Source organism: Kryptolebias marmoratus, linkage group LG4 (genome assembly GCF_001649575.2).
Source record: "Kryptolebias marmoratus isolate JLee-2015 linkage group LG4, ASM164957v2, whole genome shotgun sequence".
NCBI classification, from domain to species: domain Eukaryota; kingdom Metazoa; phylum Chordata; class Actinopteri; order Cyprinodontiformes; family Rivulidae; genus Kryptolebias; species Kryptolebias marmoratus.
In genome coordinates this window covers 21013134-21034726 of record NC_051433.1, presented here as the reverse complement: position 1 = coordinate 21034726, position 21593 = coordinate 21013134, and the positions used below count along the sequence as shown (strand labels likewise).

The 21593-nt window shown below is 41.6% G+C and overlaps 2 protein-coding genes across 3 annotated transcripts in view; both read right to left on the bottom strand.

Moving 5' to 3' along the window:
* Positions 1 to 11307, bottom strand: part of LOC108244093 (monocarboxylate transporter 2-like) — a 43171-nt gene extending 31864 nt beyond the window's left edge. Inside the window, exons 1-2 of one of the 2 annotated variants that reach the window (XM_017429986.3) lie at positions 9851 to 11307; positions 7246 to 7469 (exon numbers count right to left, since the gene is read on the bottom strand). In XM_017429986.3, coding sequence (XP_017285475.1) covers positions 7246 to 7462 — 217 coding nt within the window. In that variant the 5' untranslated portion in view covers positions 7463 to 7469; positions 9851 to 11307. Of the gene's footprint in view, positions 1 to 7245; positions 7470 to 9706; positions 9774 to 9850 lie in introns of those variants that run through there. The other variant, XM_037975257.1, reaches the window with a different exon arrangement.
* Positions 11308 to 11721: 414 nt separating this feature from the next.
* On the bottom strand, positions 11722 to 18076 carry kbtbd8 (kelch repeat and BTB (POZ) domain containing 8). Its single transcript, XM_017429944.3, has 5 exons — positions 18061 to 18076; positions 15891 to 16098; positions 15385 to 15691; positions 13394 to 14213; positions 11722 to 13305 (listed from the first exon to the last, which is right to left on the bottom strand). Exons 1-5 carry the CDS (start codon positions 18074 to 18076, stop codon positions 12842 to 12844), a joined length of 1815 nt encoding a protein of 604 aa, XP_017285433.1. The 3' UTR covers positions 11722 to 12841.
* Between the last annotated feature and the right edge of the window lie 3517 nt (positions 18077 to 21593).

Here is a 21593-nt window from a genome sequence, read left to right as displayed (position 1 = left end):
ATGACCAGCCAAGGTGTGCATGTTGATTTCTTACAGTCGTTTCAGAAATCAACCCCATGTCAAACCTCAGGTTACATACATTCAAAGTGTAAGGTGGAATACGTGCTGGACTAGACTATTAACAAATAGACCAAAAAACACACTTTTTATCTCAAAATTTAAGTTTTGCATCGTAAAAACGTATAAAAGTTTTGTTCTCCTGGCTTGCTGACCTAATTATACCTGATAAAACTGACGGATGTGGACACTAAAGACCATCAACAGTTCCCTGGTGGTCTAGTGGCTAGGATTCGGCACTCTCACCGCCGCGGCCCGGGTTTGATTCCCAGTCAGGGAAGATAGCTTGTTTTGTTTTTTTGCCTAATCATTACTACAGCAATAAAAGAAGAAGAAAAGCTTGAATCTGGGCTTCAACAAAACATTGCAGTGTCTCACTGTCTTTGTTAATCCGAAAAGAAACTCAAGTTGTTGAGCATTCAGTCAACAATTACAGAAATTAGCTTTAACATGACCAGCCAAGGTGTGCATGTTGATTTCTTACAGTCGTTTCAGAAATCAACTGGATGGGAGTGACTGGATGGGAACATATGTTGTTCTAAAACCTGTACATATACCTTTCTGCGCTGATGGTGCCTTTCCAGATGTGTAAGCTGTCCATGTTATAGGCACTAATGTACCCCCATGCCACCAGAGAGGCAGGCTTTTAACTAGCAATAACTAGCTGGATTGGTCCCTGTCCTCTTTAGTCCGGAGGGCGTGCCAAGCAAACGTTTGCAACGTTTACGTTTCCTCCTGGCCTGTTGCAAGTCAAGGAGCCTCAGCCGCCATTCCCGACATGCAGTGAATAAAACATTGATTTTTACCGTGTACATTTTGATCATGTCCTGCATCTTCATTCTTCATCTTCTCTTTCCAGTTGTAAAAAAAAAAAAAAAAAAAAAAGGAATCCCCTTTTGCAGTGAAATGAAAGTGTGAACGTCAACTGCTGAGAAAGTCCAAACTGTCTCTGGTGTAAGTTCATACATCTAAACCAAGGGCAAAAGAACATCCCAGCAGGTGATGGAAAACTTCCATATAAGTGTGTATCCACAAGAAGGAGCCTAGCAACTCATTATACTTCCCCCTGATAATGTATAACTCTACACGCAGTGATCAATCAGCAATTGAACAGTCTTTTATATGCTGTCAACCTTTCCTTCATTTATAACCTTGCCTGAAAGAGTGACATTGCGCCACCAGTCATTCTACAGCATTCCATAATGAAAATGTCTTTCTTCCTTTCTGCCATAAAGACAAGTTGTTTGAATATAGATTGATCTTATCCAAACTCTGCAGACAAGAAAGTGAGCATCATTCAAACTACTATCTGTTGGCTGCTAATGAAAACTGAAAATGGAGTTGATTTTCGGGAAAATGAGAAGACCCTCCGCAAGGTTGGTGATAACTGAAACCAGAAGAAAAGAAGAAAAAAAAAGATTGACAAACATGACTTTCTTCAAGGACATATTTCCTTTAGCGTTGGATTTTTTTTTTCCAGTGAATGAGAAAAATATCGTGGCAGTGAGGGAAAATGATGCTGGAATAATAAAACTTTTCATCGCCCGCTGCCAAAAGGCGAAGGCAGAACGATAATGTTTTTGCCTCTGTGTCCGTCTGTTCTCAGAATATATCATTGACCGCTGGACAAATTTTATTGAAACTTTCAGAAAGTAATCACTTGATGTGCATCTGCAATTGATTAACTTTTGGAGTCAACACAATACTAGATGGTTGGCGCAGCTAACTGACCTTAGAAAAAACAAAATTGGCTATAATTCAGCCAGTTTTATAAATATTGACCTAATATTTGAAGTGACAGTAGCTGAGACCGATCCCAAACACATATTTTGAGCTTCAACAAATAGCACAAGAAGGTTTAAAGTGTTGCCACTAACTATTTGGACTCAACTCTGTCTGTTAGCAAAAGAGCTCATGAAGCGCTGGATAGATTTTAACAAACCTTTCAGGAAATAATCACCAGATGAACACAAACATTTGGTTAACTTTTGGACCCAACCCAATTCAAGATGTCTACCAAAGCACACTTACAAATCACATTAATGGCTACAACTTGGTTAATTTTACAAATACTGAGCCAAAATTTGATGTGGTAGTAGCTGAGAGTCATTCAAAACAGACACTCTGAGTGTGACATCTTGAACTATGATGAGAAAAACGTTATGTTCAAGGTTTGACCAAAAACATCTGAAACTCTGTCATCTTTGTAAGATGATATTAGTCTAAAACCATGGCATGAAAAGTGGCGGGTGACATGCATTTCTTCAAGGAATATATAAATATAAATGTACATTTATGTTTGTTACAATTATCACTCAGACAAATTTAATGAAGATGACATTTTCATTTTACAAACACTAAGAAAATCAACATTAAAACTAAGTGCAAACGTTTTGCATGGACTCCTCCCAAAGGTTTCAAGTATAAAACTGTTGATTAGCTATGGGTGCTTTTCTGCAGATGGTGAAAGAAAGGATTAATTTCAAGCAGAACAACATTGTTGAAGATTCACTGATAAGATTCTGATTCTGATAAGGTCCTCTGAGATGTCCTCATTAGGGGTAACAGAGCTGTCATGCATGTCCGCTCAGTTTCATGCCAGGTCGTATTGCTCTTACAGTGATATGGCCTCCCAGTTAGGGTCCTTGCAGACAAGCATGTTTAAAAGTCATTGTTTTACATTCTTGGGCAGACACAATCTGTCCCTTGGATCTGTCTCATCCCCGGGGTGCTCTGCTTGGCACTTCTTTTGTAATTAATTGATTTAAAAAAGAAAAATCATCAAGCTGGGTCTTCCTGTCGCTTATATCTTTTAGCCATGACAACTCAACAAAACCCTTGCTGTGTGGTCACAGCTTCTATGTGTTGTTACACAGTTTGCCGCGTTTTTTTTCCCCAAGTTTTAGTTTTAGCTTCAGCGACATCTCCGCAGCTTGGAAAGGACGAGTGATTGTATTCAGTTCCATACAAATTCAGGTAATATGTTTGGACTTAAGCCAGGATTAGACTGTGGCAACTTTATTTTAACCACACACATTCAGTGACCAATTGATGATGGGTTTTTTTTTAAATGACCCAATTATGACTACACGAATGCATGAACACTGCGTAAAAACGTCTTTATTCCAGCTGTCAAGCTGAGCCGATCCTAAACAATTGGTTCCACTGTACACGAAAGAACCAAACATCCATGAGGGTGGTTTGTACAGTTGACCAGGTGCCAGCAGAGGTCAAAGATAAATCATCTTCCTGACTGCAGAGGTGCATCTCTCTTTCTAGCAGCATTTCCATTTCCATTATAGGTTTATCATTCAGACTCCTTTGGTCAGAGGTTTTCTGAGAAGGCTGTCATGTCTCTCCCATGGGGACGTGGTGTCAGACCCCAGTGTGCTCTGATATATCCCCGCCGTCTCTCTCCTCTGCTGGGTGACATTGGGCTCACAAAGGACAATATGATAAAGTCTTGTGCCTGATCCACAGTGGAGAGGTATATTTCACAAGTCGGGTCTCCCTGAGCTGAGCGCAGGTGAATCACATGACCCGCTTTCCCGTAACCTTGAAAGCGGCTACCCATGTGCACGTGGGCCTTTTATTTCAGACTTTTATTTAGTCACGTTATGTGCCATTCACCTGCGACACAAATACAGCGTGGTGGGAAAAACGGGCCATGCGTTGAAGAGTCGTTTCAGCTGTTTCAGATCGCTTCGTGCAATACGAGAGCAGCGGTCACATGGTGCAGCTCGCTGTGCAAAAAGGTTTTGTTTTTTTTAAAGGAGCATGTAGTTTTTGACTTTTTCTTGGTCAACTTGGTTTGTTGCTTTTTTTATCCATTTTATTCTTGTTTGCAAGAAAGGTTATTTCCAGAATACTTTGTTTTAATGTATGTTTTGTTTTGTTTTCTCTCCTTGCAAACACTTTTCTTTCATTGGGGTTTTTAGAAAAATCCAATTATGGTCACCCTAGGTAAACATTAACATTGAATATTTACCAGGTTCACCGGTTGAAACAGTTAGACTGATAGCTGAGGTCAAATCAAGATTTATTTTTTTTAACCCATTCAGACTACAGGAAATTATCCATGTTCACACTGATAGTTTAGGATGAATAAAATGGCTTTTTGGGGTGGGGGTGGGGTATGAAAAAGGGAGGAAATTTTGTTAATTTTCTCATTTGGGGCATAACAGCAATCAGATTAAATCATATGACTGCTTGAACTAAGTGTCTCAACTACGTTAATTTTAAGATCTTACAGTAACAGATTAGAAAAGAAGAATATTTACACAAAAAGGCTACAATGTTTTTTAGTACATATCTCACACACACACACAGGTATTCTTACTTCAACCTGCATAATATCCCTAGAAACATCTTGTCCCAAAATGATGCAGAAAAACTGGTCTTAGTATTTATCAACGTTTATCTAAAATACTCTCTAAAAAGTCTTCAGTTGATCCAAAATGCTGCTGCTTGAGTTCTGATGAGAGTTGGAAGAAGAGATCCTATTTCTCCAGTTTTATCTTCTCTCCACTGGCTTCCTGTCAAATTCAGAATAGAATTTAAAATCTTACTCTAACATACAAACCTGTCAACAACCAAGCTGCATCTTATAATAAAGATCTTATTGTTCCATATTTTTCTAACAGGTCACTTCTCTCTCTGCAGGTTTACTCGTGGTTCCTAGAGTTTCTAAAAGTAGAACAGGAGGCAGAGCTTTTGGTTCTCAGGCTCCTCTCTTGTGGAACCAACTTCTGGTTTCTGTCTGAGGCTGACACCCTGTCTACTTTTAAGACCAGGCTTAAAACTTCTCTTTTTGATAAATCTTATAGTTAGGGTTGGGTTTCCTCGTCTATCCCTTAGTTATGCTGCTAAAGGCTGCTGGAGGACAAACTGACCACATTCTGCTGCTGTCTTTACTCTCTTTGCTCTCCTTGTTTGTACATGCAGTTATTGCTGTCATTAATCTGTTTTATTTTGTTTTTCTTCCCATAGAAACTACATCTGGACCAATCATTGTGTGTTTGTCTGGGTCTCTTCCCTGTCCTCTCAAACCCCAGCCGGTCGAAGCAGATGGCTGCTCATCCTGAGCCTGGTTCTGGTTCTGATGGAGGCTTCTCCCTATTAAAAACGGAGTTGTTCCTTTCCACTGTTGCCATACGCTGCTCAGGATGGGAGACTGCGACGAAGTGAAGATTCAACACAATCTGCCGGCTTCCTTATATAAATAACTTTTACTAAGTGGGTTTTATAATGTATGTGAATGTTTGCGATCAGTGCTTGAGTGCTTAACTTGGCCTTTATAAACTGAACTGAAACTGAACTGAATTGTCCTACACATTTCAGAACTTTTATTGTATACCAGGGATAGGCAACCCTGGTCCTTGAGGGCCACTATCCTGCATGTTTTACTTGTTTCCCTGCTCCAACACACATGATGCAGTGGTTAAATTACCTCTTCATGTTTTGCAGAAGCCTGTTAATCACAGGCTCCAAATCAGGTGTGTTGGAGCAGTCCATGTTCTGGCTGACTTCTTAACCTTGTAGCGGAGTCATCTTCTGGTGTGAAGGAGGCCTTAGCATGTGAAAGTCAAAATCCAGGCAGGTTCTGTTGCCTTCTTCAACTAGTTTTAGTTTAGTTTTAGATACTGCAGCATGAGTGATAATGGTATTTGCATATAGAGTAGTCTTTAATGTTAAAGACAAGAAGGCATATTTCTAAAGGTATTTAGAGGCATCGCACTGGGCTGCGACTGCTGGCACGCAGCATTCAGGAGGAAATCTTTAAAATGTTTCCAAACGTTTGCAGAGGTTTGCGGCTTCCTCGTGTGAGATGCAGAGGCTCGTAACCATGCTGCTCGAAATTTGAACATGCTCAAAAGACTTGTGCAACAAATTTTCTCTCAAAATAGTCCCAGAGTGACTGAGGTTGTCTCAAACCCGTTTCGTAAGTTGGCTGAGACATGCACGATGTGAGCGGAGGTGGACAGTGAAATAATGTGTACAGCCCAGAATGCAATTCTGCAAGGCATACACACACACACACACACACACAAAAATGGCCGTGACTTTCAAAATGTAGCTCACTGGCTGCTTGGTCACAAACCCTGAGAATTTATCCAAAACTGCCTGTTTACTCTGAATTTTCTCGCAATTTCGAGTTGCCAACCAGTCTCCGACAGCCGTGGCCCAGCGAAATGCTACCCCCAAGGAGTGCGTGTCAGAGAGGCTGTTTCAAATCTAAGTCAGGGGACTAATACATGCTGACATTTCTCTAATTAGGCAGCCGCAGAGAGTCAGAGAGTGCAGCCACTCATGTGAAGTCAATATATCAATTATGTATCTGTTGAGTCCACAATGCAAAAAGACACACACACAGGTTGTTTTGTAAGGAGTACAAAAAGTGCTTAGCACAAGGATTTACCAACTGACTCAAAACATTGGGCTCAGGTTTACAAATCTGAGCATAAAGTTAAATTATAAACTTTAATGCACATGCTAATACAAACTGTGCAGATACAGCCAGCTGTTTGTTATAGTTATAGGTTTTATATGTGCTTCAACTGCAACTTTGTTCAAAAGATGAAATAAAAGTAGTGATCAAGAAGGAAAAATAAATAAATAAATCAGAGCTGACCTAGTTAATGTTTGCAGCCAACACAATAGTATCCACATACAGATAGCGCTTTAAAGGTGCTGACTAAAGAACGGGCTGGCCTACAGATTGGAGATGCAAATTCCTTATTTGACGTCATGCAGCTTATCGGGGGGTTGGTTTTTTTGTTTGTTTTACAGATGTGCGAGTGAAAGTCAGGTGATGACTAGGAGCAGAATATTGCAGAACGGCGTTAATAAACGTGTGCACAAGATAAGCTCAAATCGGTGGCGTCACTGGTTAGTTCACACAGCAGAAAACAGCTTTCAGAGCACTTGTCGAGAAAGGATCACGTGTGGAGTTTGCTTTTCTTTCGCTTAAACTAGTCAGTTAAAAATGTCAGCTGCTGTCTGCTACATCCACATCGCGTGGTGCATATCTGAGCTTGTAATATGTGGGTTAGCATACTGCCTCGGGGTACTAACATGTTCTAAGAGTTCATTACTAACACGTGTTCTCAGATAAGGTATTAAATGTTGTGATAACAGTCATTATGTTTCTCTTTGTACAAACCAACAAGGCAAACACTGACGACTCACCGCCTGCGTACATTACAGCGAGCATGATCGAGGAAATCCACGCTATTTCACTGTAGCTGGCGTCCAAGTCCTCTTGGATCGCCTTGAAGAAGATGGAAAGGGCCTTGGGAGTCGAGTAAGCAAATCCGATGGAGATATGGGCACCAAGCACCACCATCCATCCCCAGCCGCCATCCAAGGGTTTGTGACCCACCACTTCTGCAGGTGCGGGGCCCATCTTCTTCCTGTGCACAGGCAGAACGGCGGGTTATTAAAGCAGCAACGTGCTCGCTCCAGCTGTTCTAACTTGGGTAGACGCGTTTAAAAAAAATAAATAAACATAACTATCATTCCAAACTTAAGGTCCTTTGCGGGCCGTCTACGTCTAATGCAGTGGTTCCCAAACGTTTTCATTTCATGTCATTTTATAACAGAAATCACAACAAATGAACTGTATGGAGCACAAGACATGACATTTCTTTTTAGGTACAGGCAGGCACACAATAAAATAAATGAATAATTTAACACTATCCTCAAACCGTCTCCAAGTACACAAATCACTCCCACATTCCCAGACTGCATCATAAGGATCAGTTTATGCATACAGGCGGAATTACCATATTACTTTGATGAGTGTTTTCCCTATTCAGCATTATCTCTGTGCTCCTATATTCAAACAATACAAAAGATTCATCCCCAACACAATGACCTCCACACAAATTATACATTTTATTACTACTTTCCAACCACCTGTGTCTCCCAATAATCCTTGTACCTAACCTTAAATAAGAAATAGCTCATCTTTACCCCTGGGTTTCCTGTAATAAATGGTGTTTAAACATAAATTCTTGATGTTGTTGATTTTAAATCAACATTAAAAACAGGGTTCCTATTAAATTCACTTCTCCACGTCTGTTTTACTGATCTTTAGATCTCTGTTCAACAGTCTTTTAGGCCAATTAACATCATTGACAGCTTTAAATCAATCCACATTCAGCTCGAACGTGTTTACCAAAAATGATCCAGAGTGACAAATTACCTCCACTATTAAACAATTCCAATGAACAACCACACATTCTACTCCTTTGTTTTTGTTGCTTAATATTAAGAAGTCCTGCCAATAACCAGTCATACTGTTTAATAGCAGTACATACAGTAACAGGGACTTCCCAAGCTCCCTATACGCTATAGCATTACAATGTTGACATCTTACTTTTTGACATATAGAAATTCCAAGTACAGTTTTTCCAAGGCTATCATAATTCTCTGGTGCCTCTACTTTACATACATGTACAGTGCCTTGAAAAAGTATGTCCTTATACAAAATATGTCCTATGGACCTCCTTCAGAGTGCTCACAGGTGTTTTAGTGGTCTCTCTCTCTCTCACTATTCTCCTTCTTCACAATCACTCAGTTTATGAGGACGGCCTGCTTTTGGTAGATTTGCACACATCCCATATACCTTCCACTTCTTGATGATGGATTTAACAGAACTCCTGGGGATGTTTAGGACCTTAGAAATCCTTTTGTAGCCACCCTTTGACTTGTAATTTTCAATAATCTTTTCTCTGAGTTGAATTAGGACAGTCTCTTTAAAGGAGGGTGAGTATTTATAGCAATCATAAGAACAATAAAAGCAGAAAACATTCACTGTAACACAACGGGTGCAACTATCCTGTCAGTTTACATTCACTGGCAGTAAACGTAAACTTGGAGTCGTTCCACAATTGGAGTTTAAATGTAAGTTTCAGAGACTGCTGGTATACAAACATTGCCAACCATTGCACTTCCTGTTTTAGATATAAATGTATGACTGCGGGCTTTGTCTCTGTGTGACAGCTAGGTCTTGTCAAAGTTGTCCACTTGGTGTTTCACGACCCAGAGTTAGCACCATTCAAGATGGCACCAACAGCTAAGGAACCTTATAAAACACACAAATGGCTATAAAACAGCCAATTGAACAGATACTGGGCTAAAACTTGGGTGTGGTAGTAGCCGAGAGTCATCCTGAACACATACTGGGCATGAAAGCTGGCGGGCGACATGCATTCCTTCAAGGAATGCTAAGCCTGTGTGTAAAAACGTCAAAATGAGGGGAATGAACTGTACAGAAATGAGGGGAAATAACTGTACACACGTGTCTGCAGTAGCATGTTGCTCCGCCACAGAGAGCTGAGACACATTTCAAACTTCTCTGGTAAATAAAACAGCAGCACTTTGGAGTTTAACGACACTATGACAAGTCCGCTTGACTCAAAGGTCGACACAGCAGGAAAGATTTGGGCCATTAAAAAAGAAATAAAAGCAGACATGTAGTTGAGCTGTCACGAGCATCAGCAGTTACGTCACTTTTCCGGGCTTCTTCAACTAGGAGTGACGGGTAGCAAAAGTTTAGCCGCCGTTCGCTTTGCCTCCGACACGGAGAATTTAAAAAAAAAATATTAATAATAAAAACAGCGCTTTAAATGCGCTTTTTACACACCTGGGAGCGGAACGTACGGAGTCAAGACGGGAAGAGACGAAACACGGCGGGGCTCTGAGAACAAAGAGAGCGCGTGGCGTATATATATATAAAAGCCTCGCGCGCAAACAGCCGGGTGTTTCTTCCCGTCTGAGCTCAACTTACCTTCTACCGAGAGCCTTTATGGGGCGGCTGGGGGGTTTGAGAGCTCAAAGGTTTGGACACCCGAGTCCCCGGACGGCAGCTCGCTCATTTGACGCCCGGTCACATGTCTCCCTGCATCCACCGGAGGGCTTCCTCTGGAGTCCTCATCAGCTGAAGGGACAGAGTTTGGCTCCTATTTGAGCCTAAAGGTCACGCTGCTGTTTCACAGTTACAAAACACGCCGATCAATACAGTCAAGATGACTATCTGAAGCTAAAACCCAAAAGAAATGAGCACATTCCAAACTTCATTGTTTCTTTTTATTATTATTATTGTTATTTTCAATTATGTGCAATGTGAAGTTCACAGTTGAGCTCAACAACCACTTCTGACCTGAAACCCAAAAACAGACAAATCACTAAAGTAAAAATGAAGAAAGAAAACCAGGACAATGGAATAGCACCCATGAGCAATGCCTGAAGACGGACCAGAAAGAGGCTAAAATGTGACAGCAAATGTCCACGGACACCCACAGAGAGCGGTTTTTCGTTGGAGCTTGACGCGTGACGTGACACGACTGGTGTTAAAGCAGAACGTTAGCTGGAATTAGTTTCAGTGAGGTGTTAGGGAAAAAAAACTAATGGACTACAGAAAGAAACAACAACAACAAAAATAAAACAAAAAAAATCAGCTAAATTAGGTAATCTTCTTTCCCCTCTCATCAGCTCTGTCAAAACTAAATATTCACAAAGATAAAAAAAAATATATATGAAAAAAATGAAAATAAAAACAGCCACTGGAGACAAAAGGGAAATCACATCTATTTTTCTTTTTTTTTTCAAGTTATAAAAGAAACTGAATATAAGTTTAGAAAACTGTGCAAGTACAGCAAACCTATAGTACAGTATATTACACATAACAAAACTTTAAATACAGTACTGTGTATCAGTAGAAATCCTGAGAGTTCTCCGTTCCTGCTCTGTAGCCATGTTGGTGAAGCTCTAGCGCTCGAGACGAGCGTGCTTAGGGAGAGGGTTCTGTTCAAGCCGCGTTGATTAGAATCAGCTTTAAGTCTTTCGACGGTTGGGTCTTCTCTTGGAGAAGTAGATTATATCCTCAAGTCCTTGCTGAAAGTGACTCTTCGGGTATTTATTTCCATGTAAACCTTTTGAGCTTTATGTTAATGAAAAGAAAGAGGGGTGGGGGGGATAGAAGCGTTGGAAATGTGCAGTGCAAAGATGACACAGGAACCTGCGTGAGGAGACGAAGCACTGACAGAAAAAAGAAATTTATCCCAATGACAGCGAGGGTCACTCAGCGGTGGTTATCTTTTACACAAGATTGTCAAAGAAACAAACAAACAAAAAAAAAAACAACAACAACAAAGCAGCACTAGAGGTTTTGTGTCCGTGTGATGGCGTGGAGAGGCAGATTCGTGGCTGTCCGATGGAAACGGCACAAAAATCTGGACCCTCGCGCGGGCCGTGTTTCAGAGAGGGCGCTTTGCAAAGTTCGCAGTTGAGAACTGCCGAAGTGGCCAGAGATTCAGTGCAGTGCCGAGCTGACATTTCAGATGTTTATCATCAGGAGATGCAGTTTATGATTATGTCGACCCCCCCCCCCTCAGTCCCCCCTTTTTTTTTTTTTTTTTTTTACAGCCACAGGCACATTGGCATCGCACGTAATCTGCACTGAGTTACACATCAATCCAAGCCTGCACCCATGCAACAGCCAAACAATCATTAGTGGCACTACCATTTTTTCCCCCCCACTAAGCAGAAACAAGCAAACAAAAACATTAATGCACTTTTACTAATATAGCCTAATCACAGTCCCTTGATTTATTGCTACCACAATATTAGTTTCAATGTCCACAACAACTATAGCAAGACCCCAAAATGCTTTCTTTTGGCATTTCACCTTTTTTTTTTTTTTTTAAATCACCATAGTCTGATGCCAAAACCCAATCTCTCAATAATGAACTGAGCTTTTTATACAGCCGTTTTCTCAACACCTTGGCCTTAAACGTCCCTTTACTCCAATAATATATGTGAAGTTTCTGAGGTAAACCTGTTAGTTGGTCTGAACTTGCCACTTAGTGTTAGCACTAATTTGACGCCGTCCTTTTTTCTTTTTTTCTTTTTTCTCCAATGTGGAGAGTGGATATTTCTAAGATTTCACTTAAATTATCTTTGCATATGACACGAAATGAATGCCAACTCAAGGAAGGAGGGAGGTGTGAGCCCCATTCAACTGGAATCACAAAGCAAAACTCGAAACGGCTTCGATGCGTGCGGTTCTACACGCTGACGCTTGTGAAGGAAGATGGGGCCATAGACCGTCATACATGCACTAAGATAATGTAAATACAAAAGCACACTTCATTTTTCAAAAAAATTGTCTAGAAAATAAGCTGAAGGGAGGCATGAACACAAAATAATAATAAAAAAAAACACAAACAAACCTTAGAGCTAGCAACCTACTAATGAGTTCTGGTACTCATCTTACCCGTATGAATATATAGTTTATATAGTTATTTATATAGAGAGAGTCTTACTTATCGGTGACACATAGTATCCATATCTCTAGAGGGTGTTTTTACTTGCCTTCACCCTCATTTGCATGCCTGACATCTGTAAAACAAAAAAATAATAATAATTAAAAAAAATCAATACCATTTTACGTATCTCAAACATAAAACCGAACATGGCTCAACAACAAGCAAAAACAGGATAATTGCACTTATGATTTGTTGTATGGTTTTGTTAAACAGGCTTCAGTGTGGGTTGTTGGTGCTGTCTAGAAAAAAAAATTAAAAATAAAATACTGCAATCTTTAAAAGCACCCCTGTTTTGATAATTTCAATTCAAAGTTGAAACAACTTAAGACTCAACGGAAAAAACAAAAAAATGGTCTGTATGGTGCAAACCCAGGGTAACACCAGGCACAAGGCGGGCGGGACCGGCATTTCCTCTTCCACCTAACAGATCGGGTTCACGGAAACCACGTTGCTCAAAGCACTTTCTGTAGACATTGCGGGTAAAGTTTGGCCACCACACATTCGAAATGGCGACCCAAATCCCAGAGGCGATCGGGGGTCTCGTAGACCTTGGTCCACGCGTCTGACTCGTCGTCGTACTGGTAAAGGGAGTTCTTGCGGCTGGTGCGGAACACGTGCTCCTCCACCATGACCTGGGTGGCTCGTACGAACAGGTGCAGCTTGCCTTGCAGCAGCATGGCCTTGATGTACGGGCTCGTGGCTTGGTCAAAGGGCAGATCTCTCTTCCGGCTCCACGTGTTCCTCTCGATGTCGTAGACCTCCACGGTAAACGTGCGCTGGTGGTTCCTGCAGATGCCAGCGATGTAGTAGATGCAGTTTTTATACAAGGCGGCCAGACCTTGACTCCGAGGGACGCTCATCGGGGCTAGGTGACTCCAATAGTCTTTACGGGGATCATAGCAGAAAAAATATTCACCTGCAAAAAGAAGAAGACAAGAAAATTCTTAATTTTGAACTGGGGGGTGCAACGATTTCCTAGCTTATCTCCGACAGCGTGCACTTACCTTGGAGGACGTAGATTCGGTCTTTATACTCCAAAGCACTATGAAACTCCATGGCAACTGGCATAGGACTGACTGCTGTCCAACAGTTGTCCCTGGCGTCATAACACTCTACTGATTTTAAAGCGTTTCGTCCGTCCCCTTCATAAACTCGACCTCCTAGTGCATAAAGCTTCCCACAACAGTGCACAAGTCTGCAGCCTATCCTTGCTCGCAGCAGAGGTGCACGCGGAAGCCATCGGTTGCCGGCGTGCTCGTACTGCCAGAAGTCACTTTCTGCTCGATGGTCAATGCACACCTCGCTGTTGCTGGGTCGGTAGCCACCGGCGATGTAGATGTCATTCTCGGACGACACCAAGATACCGACCTCTCGGAGATCGTTAGGTGGTTTGCAGAGCTTGAACACTTTCCCCGTGGCCGTGTCCAGGCAAGGCACTGTCTGCTTCTTACCTGAGTGTTTATGAGCGGCGTCAAAGCAGATCACCATCTCAGAAGCAGTCATGCCCAGGCGCTGTGGACAGCCGTTTGTGCCGGTGAGGCGAGCTTTGGCCTCGGCGGGGTCTTTAGAAAGGGACAGGGCACAAGCGAACGGGCCAGGTATCCGACTGAGAAAGGCCTCGTCCAGCAGGGGCAGACGAATGCACTGGGAAAAAACCTCCGCAAGATTGGCTTCGCGGCCAGTTCGATCGTGCTCAAGCCAGCGGACAATACTCTCATAGACGTGCTCCTCCTTCTCCACGTTTAGGTCATCACTGTTCAAAATGCTGACCAGCTGCTCCTTGGTCATCTGGAGGAACTCTTGCTCCCTTGACACACACAAGAACTGCAACAAAAACAAAAGCATTTTAGCAGTCACGTCCACCGATCACAAATACAGCACTTGTAAGGCGCAAAACTAAAACAATGGCTGCCTTCAAAATGTTCACTACTTCACTTACATCACAGTCCTGTATTGTAGACTACAGGAAGGATAGGGGACAGCCAAGCATTTTAGGATTTTGGACACTACTTGAATCCAGCGTACTTCATAATTATTCATCAAGCATCCAGTCAGGAATCTCATAAGTATACAGCAAAACATGATGGACAATAAAATTCTGTTGGTTTTGACTGAGAAAATGTAATTAATATCATGTGTCCCCATGAAACTAACATAAGATTTATTTACACAAATCTGTTACACATTTTCATTGTATTTTCTTTAAACAACCACAGACTTGAGTTTTATCTACACCCCAGCCTTCAAGCTATTTAAATTAAATATCTACAAAGTACTTCTGTTCAGAGCTGCACAGCCTTACAACGGCTAAAATGTGGCTTGCTTTTTTTATGCTCTGATTTACAACATACCTTCAACGTGTTTAATGTTTAGACCTAATGACAAACATTTTACATATAGTTCCAGTATTCATTTCTTTAATAATTTCTCAATTTCAGGCAGAAGAGTACACAAGACACTTTACATTAGGTCAGAGGTGTCAAACTCCAGGCCTCGAGGCTCCACTGACATGGAAGTTTTAGGTTCTGCTGCTCCAACACACCTGATTACTTCCTCACCAAATCTTTAAGTTCTCTAGAAGCACGTCTATAAGTCAACCATTTATATCAGGTGTCTTAAAGCAAGAAGACATCTAAAACGTGCAGAAGAGTGGCTCCCGAGGAACGGAGTTTAAAAATGGGCATGTGGCAATCCTAGTAATAAAATGCAGAGATTAGCATTAGCTTTAATTAGCCTGATTAGGTGTCTCAACACTATTTCTGCTGACGTAAAGCACAGAAGTTGTAAACTTTTACTATTGTAACAAATTACAGGTAAAACTGTGAACACCAAAACAAAATGGCTGACTCAATATGTAGTGCCCTAAACAGTGACTGAGCGGACAATTAGAACGGAGCCAAAGTCTAAAGTGGTGGAATAAAACGGCAACCATATCGATTAACCACAGTACAAATATTTGGTAATGACTCAATGTGTCGCTCATGGTTTAACTGACCTTCTTGCGAATGTAATCCTGGGAGCGTTCCCTTAGCTCCTGATGGCCATAAGCGTCTGCAAACATGAAGACGCCGATGCAGTTCTGCGGGTCGAGCCGGCTGATCATAAACTGGGCACACTGATCCTGCAGAGCAGGAATCTGAAAAATGCTGGCTGCCGTGAACAGGGCCTGGACATTGGACTCAGAGAGCGTGACTCTGGAGGTGTAAGCATAGTCTAGAACCAGATGCATGGATTCGGATTCCACCCCAACAATTTTGACCTCACGCTGGCTGCTCTCTGTAAGGCCGCTGGTGAACATGGACCTAGTAGTGAACATAACAAAAAAAAAATCACGAATGCAATAAAAATAAAAACCCACTCTCGTGCTGTAACCCGATTTTTAAAAAAAAAGAATTAAAAAGAATATATAAAAATATGAACTCTCTGGTATTTATCAGCTAGCCACTGAGTAAAATTTTCCAGCTCCTAACTTTTAACCATCAGTAAACCAACACTTTGTACCTAAAGTATGGGCTGATTGCTGCGAGGACATTTCGGTGACACGAAAAAGTCTTGCCATGGTCCACTTCTACGACAATGTCCGTCAGCTGCGCTTCGTCGTACAGAGCTTTGAGCTGCTGAAGAATGTTACAGGCGTGCACAGCATCGACCCCGTTGTAGTTGGTCACTGGAGGTGTCCCATTCTGTACTTGTAACAGCTTCCCTACCTCTGAAACACAAGAGAGAGAGAGAGAAAACATCACGGGTGAAATTAAAAGTAGAGGGCGACGCACACGACGCAACAAAACCCCAAAATCAATAATATAATGAAATCTTTCTCTGCTGTGGTGGCCATGTTGAATTGGACTGATTCCAAAAGTTGTAGATGTACATTCAGCGATTAATTAAAACGAGAATTTCATGAACATCTATCCAGTGATTCATTCGATTTTTTGCTAGTTTTTAAGTAAAGATCATGTGTACCAGGAGTATTGCTGAGAATTACTCTCGGCTACAATCACACAAAACTGTAAAACCGACTGAATCATAGCCATTTTTATGTTTAAGATCAGTTGGCTGTGGCAGCCATCTCGAACTGAGTCGACTCTACAAGTTAATTCAATAGATGTACATCCGGTGATTACTTTCAGGGTGCTTCATTCAAGTTTGTAGTGATTCATGAGGTCATTTGGTAACAGACAAATGAGCATGACACATGAGCGCACGCATACACGGGCAAAAACACATCATCATCCACCTTCACCTTTCGGGAGCCGTAACTCAATTAGGGAACCAACAATTAGGCAAGTCTTGTACTTGTGACGACACCCAACAGGATCATGGCCGTTAGGAGAAGGGGGATGTTTTACGACATAAACCCAGAGACAAACTCACAAGAGTTTGCAATAGAATAAGATGTTAGCCATTTCTAATACAAAAGGGAGAAAAATACTGTCACAAAGTTTATAAACACCCTTGAATTATGAATAATTTCAAGCATTTTCCGGACCTGTTACAGTAAAAAATTGGGGCCATTCATTCTTTTTAGTTTGTTTTTTCTGAAGAATGAATGTTATGCATTTCTTTAAACTATACCTCTTATTTAACAGCCTGACCTCAAAATAATACCTGTCACAACACCAGAGCTCCTCCAGGTGTGGTTCTTTAAACTTTGAATGGGTTCAGAAGATATCTGATCCTAAAACTGAGCACACTGGTTCTGACTGGGACGGTGAGTCGAGACGTGTGGACGTGGAACCTTGTGGGTCCAGTGCTCTTTCCATTAATAGCGCCTCCAAGAGTTTAGAATGTCTATTTTTAAAGTATATTATATAGCGTGTCGTCTGAGTGACACCGCAAATTTCCTTTTTGTGTTTTTTTTTTTTTTTTTTTTTTTAACTCGCAGACGCTTCGGTTCTGTTGTTTCACCTGGCTCCGAAGGGGGGAAAACTTTCTCATTCAGTGCCTCCTCCTCACTGACGGGACAAAGACAGGACGGGATGAATACAAACTGTCTCGCCAGGTGGTAGCTAACTTGCTACCATCTCGACTGCCACCCCCTCGACGTCGGCTGCAGCCCTTCTGAGCAGCGAGTGAAGCTCAAAATCAAACTCGGAAGGACCAAAACTACCCAACGTTAAAGTTACGAGCTCTTCCGTGTTTATTACACAAAACCGTAACGCGTCCAGTTAGTTTGGTGGACCTACGAGCTCAACTTCAAGGAGACATGCAGGCAACAAGCTAATATTAGCAAGCATTCTTTGACACAACATTGCAAGCTACAAGGAGCGGAAAGTGTCGTGAGTGGCCATGTATTTGTATCGTCTGTAACCATTTCAAGCGATATCGACAAGATTATTTTGTCAAGAACAACAATTACTGCTGCTTGTCCAACGTCCGTGTCTTGCCACAATCAAGTGTTTACACAATCAGCTGTGGGGGCCAAAAGTTAGCCACGCAGCTAACGTTAGCAACCAGGCAAACGGCAAACAACAGTTTAGAGTAGTCGCAAAAAAGCGAGGATTTTTTTTTTTTTCTGGACGAGTTCACAGCATGTCACGACTTTGAACCAATCTGCAAGGCTTTGCTCGTCGAGCAGTTTAAGCACTAAAACTACAACTTTAAAAGGTGGCACTTCAGTGTGGTCAGAACAAAACAAACAAACAAAAAAAACAATGAAGACTTCGCTAACCTCCACTGGCAGCCATTCTCCCCGGTCTGTCTCTCGGCAGACCGAGAAACGTCAGTGAGTTCACATCGGAGCCCCGGAAACAAGAAACAGCCAATCACAGGAGGGCATCGAATCTCACAGCCAATCACATTCCGCCTTTCTGTTAACGAATGAGAGCGAAGGGGAGGAGTCAACGTTGTGTGGGTTCATTTTTCACTCGTGCATCCAACTAAGAAAGTTGCAGCAAATGAACAAATTGATATAAAGTAGTCCGTATCAGAAAATAAAATTCCTTATAATAAAAGCAATATCCAACAGGGCTGATATAAGACCTTAAATGTTATATTTTACAGAAGAAAAAAAACATCTCATTTACATTACAAAAAGGGAGTTTTGTAAATGGAAACAATCGTTTGTTCTGTAAATAAAGTGATTTCTTGCAATCAGTGAAAATGTACAGGGTTGTGAAAGTAGTTAATGTGTTGCTTTTAAACACAGATTAGTCTTTTTATTGTAATTTTATAAATTATATAAACAAGGAACTCAGTAAGGGGCATTCAAATTCTTGATACAAGGAACTTGTCAAATGTTATTTATGTACAAAAGAGGATTCAGCATCTTATTACAGAATGTTATAGCTCAGGACATGCTCCAGATTCTTCATAACCAAAGAGGAATACTTTTAAAATACCATAATCAGGAGTTTGGGGTCTGTAGCACCATTTGCATGTCAAGTCATTAAGGCAGCAGCAGGACACTGGTTATTTCTCTTAGTTTCTTGACACCACAATACATTTAAGGGCTAGGCGTTTCTTAAGGTCACTGAGTTCATGTTGTTAAAGTTACCACACACCTCCCAACCCCCACTCCAAACACACACACAAACACACACTCCACCCAACCCCCACAAAACAATTGTTTTGATTGTAATCCTAAGAGATGTGTTCGTGACAGAGACAACCCAAGCGGCCTTCACTTCCACATTTGGTCATTTTAGTTTTAACCAGCACTTTAACGTTTTCCAAATCTATTCCTCTTTCATGGGTAAATCTGTCAGGAAATCAGGAAAAATGTTGACGGCTTCGAATACATGTTATTTAAGTAACTTGTACAGAGCCCATTTTCAGAATTTTGGGAAGTTTGATCATGTTCAACCAATCGAGGTGATCATTTGCTCACTTCAAACAAGACTATGGTCCTAGCTGGTTTTGTTTAGATTACAAAAAAACAAACAAAATGTGGGATTCTGTCCCATTCCTTTAAGCCAATATCTCGCTTGGCCTCACCTGTTGGAGACTAGTTGGTAAATCAAAATTGGGAGGAAACAGGTGAACTCTCAGTTGCAGCCTCTGAGTTCTGAGTGCTTGCGACCAGTGAGCCACGCAGTCACGCAAAATGTGGTCAGTTTGTGAAAAATCATGGCTTATTTTTGTGTGTTACATATGTCCTAAAATAGAGGTTAAGTACTATGAAGGAACAGAGGAAAACCAGTTGCTCAGACGACTTTATCGGCTGTGTCAAGGCCTGTCATATCATGAACAGTTTACTGATGGCTGCGCATGCTTACACATCAAGATAGCATTACACCCACAGAATCACTTGCTTGAACCAGTTAAAGCCAGTTTTTTTGGCGACACATAGTATGATTACTGATATCATGATGAGGTGGCCCTCTGTGTCGGGCGGAGCCTAAGATCTATAAGAGTCGACGATTCCTTTGTTCGTGGCTTCTCTCTGCTTCGTCCATAAGATGTTGTAGACAGAAGTCCCAGCGCTGGCCTTGTAATCATTTTCTGCCTCATTAGAATAAATAGTTAAACTCAAGTTTTCTTGTAGCATCATCCTTTAAAGGGTAAATTGTCTGAGTTCTCCATCCTCTGGGATAAAAGGACCGGAAGTGAGCCAAGGGTGGGTTCGACAAAAGCATAGACACAGCTTGCAAAACTGTATGTGCCGAACACATTCTTCTGTTGGCCACCTTCGCTAACATCGTACCCACCCCGGCTCATTTTGTACCCACTTTGGCAGCCACCCCCACATTTATGATTTAAATTACTGGAGTACACTTTAAACATGAATACGTAATTTGGCACCTATTGAAGACGTTGGCCAAAGTAAATCAAATGTAAGCTGTTCATTGGTGTGGTGCGGGTGCACAACTCCAGATATCTAACAGCATCTGCAGGCGCAGTAAAATTCAATCTTTTTCACTGGTATCAAGTTCTGACACTGTCCTGACCCGCTCCAGGACAGTGTCAGGTGGTCAGTTTGACTGGGACGGTAACACAGGTGTTGTAGGGAGAGCTCAGACAGGAAACTTCCTGTGAAGCTGAAGGGAAACACACTGATGCATGTTTTATTTTGCAGATGCAAACAATGCTTAGACTATCAAGTTATAAATGCATACATATTTCCATACTATAGAAAAAAAAACGTGTCAGTTCACAAAAAATACAGCACCAGCTCCCTGGAATGACTAAACTGAAAGGGGTTCGAGATGCATGTGACAACTCTGGGAGAAAGTTTGTTGGGCAAATTTTTTGGAGCGTGCTTAAAATCCAATTGACAACACAGTCCTGGAATTCACGGGGAAAAAAAATAAAATCGACCCCCCACCCATTGTGGAGACTCCCTCATGAATGACGTCACCAACAGTGGCAACTGGCAACAGTGAGACCCCGGCTTTAGCTTCACCTCATTGACAGGATTTGATGGGGTGGGAGATAATCCACCATAGGGGACAAAAATCCCCTAAAGATAGTGTTGGGTGTCAGGATGGGTGGTGGCCTGTTCAGTATGTACCTTGGCTTTTGAGTGATGATTTGCTGCCAATTTGCATGCAATGGGAATCAGAAACCAACTTCAATTTCAGCTAGAAATGCTTCATAATGATGATTTTTTTTGTAACAAATAAAGCAAACAGTGTTTGAACAGATCAGTCTCTTCTCCACACAGTCAGCAGTAAAAAAAAGTCAGCACTCCTGGCAGCTGATTCTTCATCACGGTTTGAAGTTTCCATCTGCGAGGGAACTTTGCTGCATTGGGTCATTTCCGATTCATGTGGCAGCACCTGCAAACCCCCTGCCGTCCAGAGAAACGGACTAATTGCTGTTTATTGAACACTTTGATTACACTCCAATCCCCATGTACCGAGGCGCTGTCATTTAATCACTTTTGCTTGTAATTAGATTTTATTTATTAATCGGTGTATGAGCCTGTCTCACAGTGGCATTGTTTAAGCATTGCACCAGTTGCTTCCATTCAACATCCAGACTATGAGCTGCTTCCCAGTAGGAAAGGGCAGTGTTGGCTTTTTAAGGGTTTTATTTTGAAAAGGTTCCCAGAATTTTTTTCTACTTGCACAAGTGCTTTCAGTGCTTTTCATTGCTTCAACCTTCAACTAACAATTGAATAAATACATGAACATAAACTGATGAACGTCCAGCTGATTGTTTTGTTTTAACCACATTCGAGATTTTGGTTGGAAAAGCTCAGGGCAAACACACCTATAAATCTGTTATGCAGAGCGTTGTTTACAGGTATAGTAAAAATGG

Bases quoted from the DNA above. Each gene is read 5' to 3' on its own strand.
- kbtbd8 (XM_017429944.3), bottom strand. The intron at 15,692-15,890 runs GTACAAAGTGTT...GTTCACTACTAG, and splicing joins GCAATCAGCCCATACTTTAG to GTCCATGTTCACCAGCGGCC. The intron at 14,214-15,384 runs GTCAGTTAAACC...TTTTTGTTGCAG, and splicing joins AGGATTACATTCGCAAGAAG to TTCTTGTGTGTGTCAAGGGA.